The sequence below is a fragment of the Solanum verrucosum genome, unplaced genomic scaffold, assembly GCF_900185275.1.
Source record: "Solanum verrucosum unplaced genomic scaffold, falcon-dt-bn FXZP01000052.1, whole genome shotgun sequence".
Lineage (NCBI taxonomy): Eukaryota > Viridiplantae > Streptophyta > Magnoliopsida > Solanales > Solanaceae > Solanum > Solanum verrucosum.
In genome coordinates, this window is record NW_026020193.1 from 1,170,070 (window position 1) to 1,174,219 (window position 4,150).

The 4,150-nt window shown below is 29.5% G+C and overlaps 1 protein-coding gene across 1 annotated transcript; it reads right to left on the bottom strand.

Annotated features, from left to right (window-relative positions):
• Positions 1 to 568: 568 nt before the first annotated feature.
• On the bottom strand, positions 569 to 2,023 carry LOC125829415 (UDP-glycosyltransferase 75C1-like). Its single transcript, XM_049508637.1, has one exon. It carries the CDS (start codon positions 2,000 to 2,002, stop codon positions 569 to 571), a length of 1,434 nt encoding a protein of 477 aa, XP_049364594.1. The 5' UTR covers positions 2,003 to 2,023.
• Between the last annotated feature and the right edge of the window lie 2,127 nt (positions 2,024 to 4,150).

Here is a 4,150-nt window from a genome sequence, read left to right on the forward strand (position 1 = left end):
AGTAATTAGTAACAAAAAAACATAATGATATCAAGTAGTATGTTTTATTATTAGCTATAACGTGTGCTAACAAATTAGAGTTACAAAAGCATGACATAAGTACATATTCGATAATGCATAAGTACCCCTCCTAAACTATGGCTAAAATCCCATTGACACACATTAACTTAATTAGGGTCCTATTATCCCTCGAACTAATTTTTTTCTTACATTCGTGCACCTCTTCTACTGATGTGACACCTTCAACTAAATTAATTTGTTATGTTTGTACACACGTGTGTAATATTTAAAAAAAAATATAAATTAAAGGACGCTTCTTTTTATAAAAAAAATTAACATAATTTTCTAAAAATAATTAAAAGTGAAAAGATAAGAAATCAATGAAAGAAAAAAATTAAAAATTTAAAGTGAGGAAGAAATTAATATAATTATTTCAGAAACAAAGTCTATTATTTCATTATGAATAATTTCAAAGAAATTCACTATTTTTTCTGAAACGAAGAACAAACTCTTAAAAAGACTAATTGATTACTAGCTAGTTTATTGAAGTCATCTATTCATGAGTGATTTAGTACTCATTATGACCAAGTAAAATCTCATTAGCAAAAGCCTTGAGATTCACACTTGATGTACCATTTTCCTTCATAGCTTCCTTAGCTAAATCACTCCATTTCTTGACATTTCTTCTCAATTCTTCCCCTTCTTCACCGTCCCCCATCACGATCGTGATACATCTATTGAACTCATCTCTTTCCACGACACCACCTTCACTAACATTAACTCTAACACCATTCTTCCAAACATCTTGAATGAGTTTTGCATTACAAACTTGATCGTTCCAGAGTGGACATGCCACGATAGGTACCTTAGATGCTATGCTCTCTAACGTTGAATTCCATCCACAGTGAGTCAAAAAACAACCAACAGAAGGGTGTTTTAGAACTTCTACTTGCGAGCACCAACTCACTATCTTCCCCTGTTTTTCAAGTTCGTCTTTGCAACTCAACTTGTCCTCCATCTTATCCTCGTCTTGTCCTTCCCTAATCACCCACAAAAATGGCCTCCCACATTTAAGCAATCCGTGACCAATCTCCTCCATCAATTGACTTGGTATTTCGGAGTAACTTCCAAATGCTATGTAGATAACTGATCCCTTGTCCTTTGAGTTCAACCAATCCATATAATTCTTTGAACTAATCTCAATCATATCAGCTCGAAAAGTATTATCATCAAGAAATGTTGAAGGAATTGAAGGCCCAATTCCCACCATAGTCACATGCTTTAGAATTCTCAAAGCATCAAATTCCAAAGCATCAAAAGTGTTCACAAGAACTCTTGGATTTTCTTCACTACTCAACATTTCAATTTGCCTTTTAATAGACTTAACTGCCCAGTTGGAACTGTCCACGTCATCAAACACAAAAGAAGGAAAATCAATTGGACTAAGTGGTGGCAATCCTGGTAACTCTATTATTTTATCCTTAGCATCACAACTTTTGAAATATTCAGAATAGTCTGTGAATCTATAATAGTAAACATCAAAAACTGTGGCAGGTTGGATCCAGAATAATGTAGATGGGATATTAATTTTTTTGGCCACTAAACCAACCCATTCCATGATTATAGTGTAGATGACATGTGAAAAAGGGGTACCATTTTTTGCATTTGATTGGATCAAATTGAAAATGAATTTTGATCCATGGGACTTTACAGAAGAATAGAACATATGAAAATCATCAACTGAACTTAACTGGAATTTGCCATCATAGCCATCAGAGAAAGGAGCAAAGCTTAATCCTTCAACATTTGGGAGTTTTTTTATTTTACTGAAAGCTGATAGGCTCGTGGTTAAAGTGACTCCAATGCCTAAATTGATTAATTGTTTGGAAAAATGAAGACATGGATTAATTTGGCCTTGGCCTGGGAATAGTGCTATAAGAACATGAGACTTTTCATTCTTCAATTTTTTCATGTTTTGGGTGGTGAAAAGAGAAGTATCCATGAAGGAGAATGAGGATTTTGGGCAGGAAAAAATTATTAATGAATAAGGCGTTTTTGAACTGGCTTGGTTACAATTGGTTAAGGTCACACATATTTATACTAGTAAATAGATGATTCTAGATATAACAAAAAACTAGAAAATTTATTATATTTCTTTAAATATCTACCTTAACTATTAAGTTTTGAGATTTTTATAAATATTTATTAAATAAAAATATATCAAAAGATATTTTACTCAAACTTTCTAGAAACTCCAAGAAGTATCTGGATTTATTGTTATTCCAAAAATAAACTTTATTATTCAGCAAAAAATAAAACAAGAAATGCATGAATACTTTATAGTAAGTAAAAAAACAAATATAATGATAGCAAGTAACAAAACAAATATAATGATAGCAAGTAGTATGTTTTATTACCAGATATAACGTATGCTTACAATTTAGAGATACAAAAACATGATTTTTTTATTTTTCCATGAATCATCATTATTATTCAGTAAAAAACGCAATAAATGCATGAGTACTTATTCTAAGAAAAAACATAATGATAGCAAGTAGTATGTTTTATTATCAGATATAACGTGTGCTAACAAATTAGAGATACAAAAACATGACATGTTTGTTGTTTCGAGAATCATCATTATTATTCAGTAAAAATACAAGAAATGCATTAGTACTTAAGTCTAAAAAATGAAATAAAAAACAACTAGAATGTTTTATTAATCATATTTATCATCCAGTAAAAAAATGACGCAGGAAATGCATGAGTATATAGTACTTTAGACTAAAAACCAAAATATAATAATAGTAAGCAATATGTTTTATTATTAGATATGTCGTGTGCTCACAAATTAAAGATCCAAAAGCATAACATATATACATATTCGATTGTAAATTATTATTTTTTAAAAATAATTAGAAACATGATGATGTAATTTAAAATTAGAATATAAAGAAGTAAGCACATGAAGAAGACACACCTTTATTTACTTAATTATAAATTATGTTACTGCTTAGTTAGAGAAAACAAAAGATATAGAAATCGATTAAATACATTCAATTTTTTTGTTGTATCAGTTTCATTTGGCGAAATAGACTTGAATGCCCTTATAGTTGGATTGACCTTTTCACCAACCTTAATGAATAACAAGAACAAAATCCTGTAAAAAAAATAAATAACCATCCCTAGTAAAATGACAAGGTTTATTCACTTTGAATAATCAATCTTATTGCCTTGTATCGCTTAAAATATATTTTCCACCGATCATAATAATTTAAATTTCACCTTCACACTCATTACAATTTTTTATTCCTTCAAACTCATTCTAAAACATCCGCATACTTATGAAATGCAATGTAGTGTAGTTAAAGGGTACTTTCAGAATGATTTTGACAAATTATTAGGCACAATATTCATGTTCTTCATGCCTCTAACCACCGCGTCTCTCCACACAAAATCTTAAAACTTAACATTACATTTCGTAAAGAAGAAAAGAAAACAATATTCATGTTCTTCATGCCTCTAACCACCGCGTCTCTCCACACAAAATCTTAAAACTTAACATTACATTTCATCATGACCTATTGTTTTCTTTTCTTCTTTACTATTCTATTCTACATACATACGCTCTCTCATGTTCTCTACTCTTTAATTGTTTGTGTTTGCTGTTTCGAATTTCAAATTAGCTATAACTTCAACATTTATGAATTATTGAAGACAAGATTATTTTTTAGTTAATGGTTATGATTTATGCATATTGGGTTTTGGTTCAGGTATGAGGTGAAAAAATAAAAATTCTACAATGTATTAAAGCTAGGACTTGAAAAAACAATTTTTTTATTTGCATGACTTCCATTGAGTTTCATTTATTAGGGTTTTGAAATTGTGATTTTTCATTTACTTTGCCTCTACTTTCTCTTTATATAGTAATGACTTGGTGTTGACGGTAATATGATTTAAAGATCTTTTACATCTCCTTTATTTTATTAAAGCTTGGCTTAATATATAGGCTAATGTTGATTTTTGTGGAATTTTTATTTCTTTTTTCTTAAAGAAAAGATACATATATAGATTAGGAATTAATTAAATACATTCAATAAATATTTTTTACCGAACTAATTTCATTAGGAGAAATAGACATGAATACTTT

Coding starts and splice junctions, on each gene's coding strand:
- LOC125829415 (XM_049508637.1), bottom strand. CDS start 2,002: ATGGATACTTCTCTTTTCACCACCCAAAACATGAAAAAATTGAAGAAT.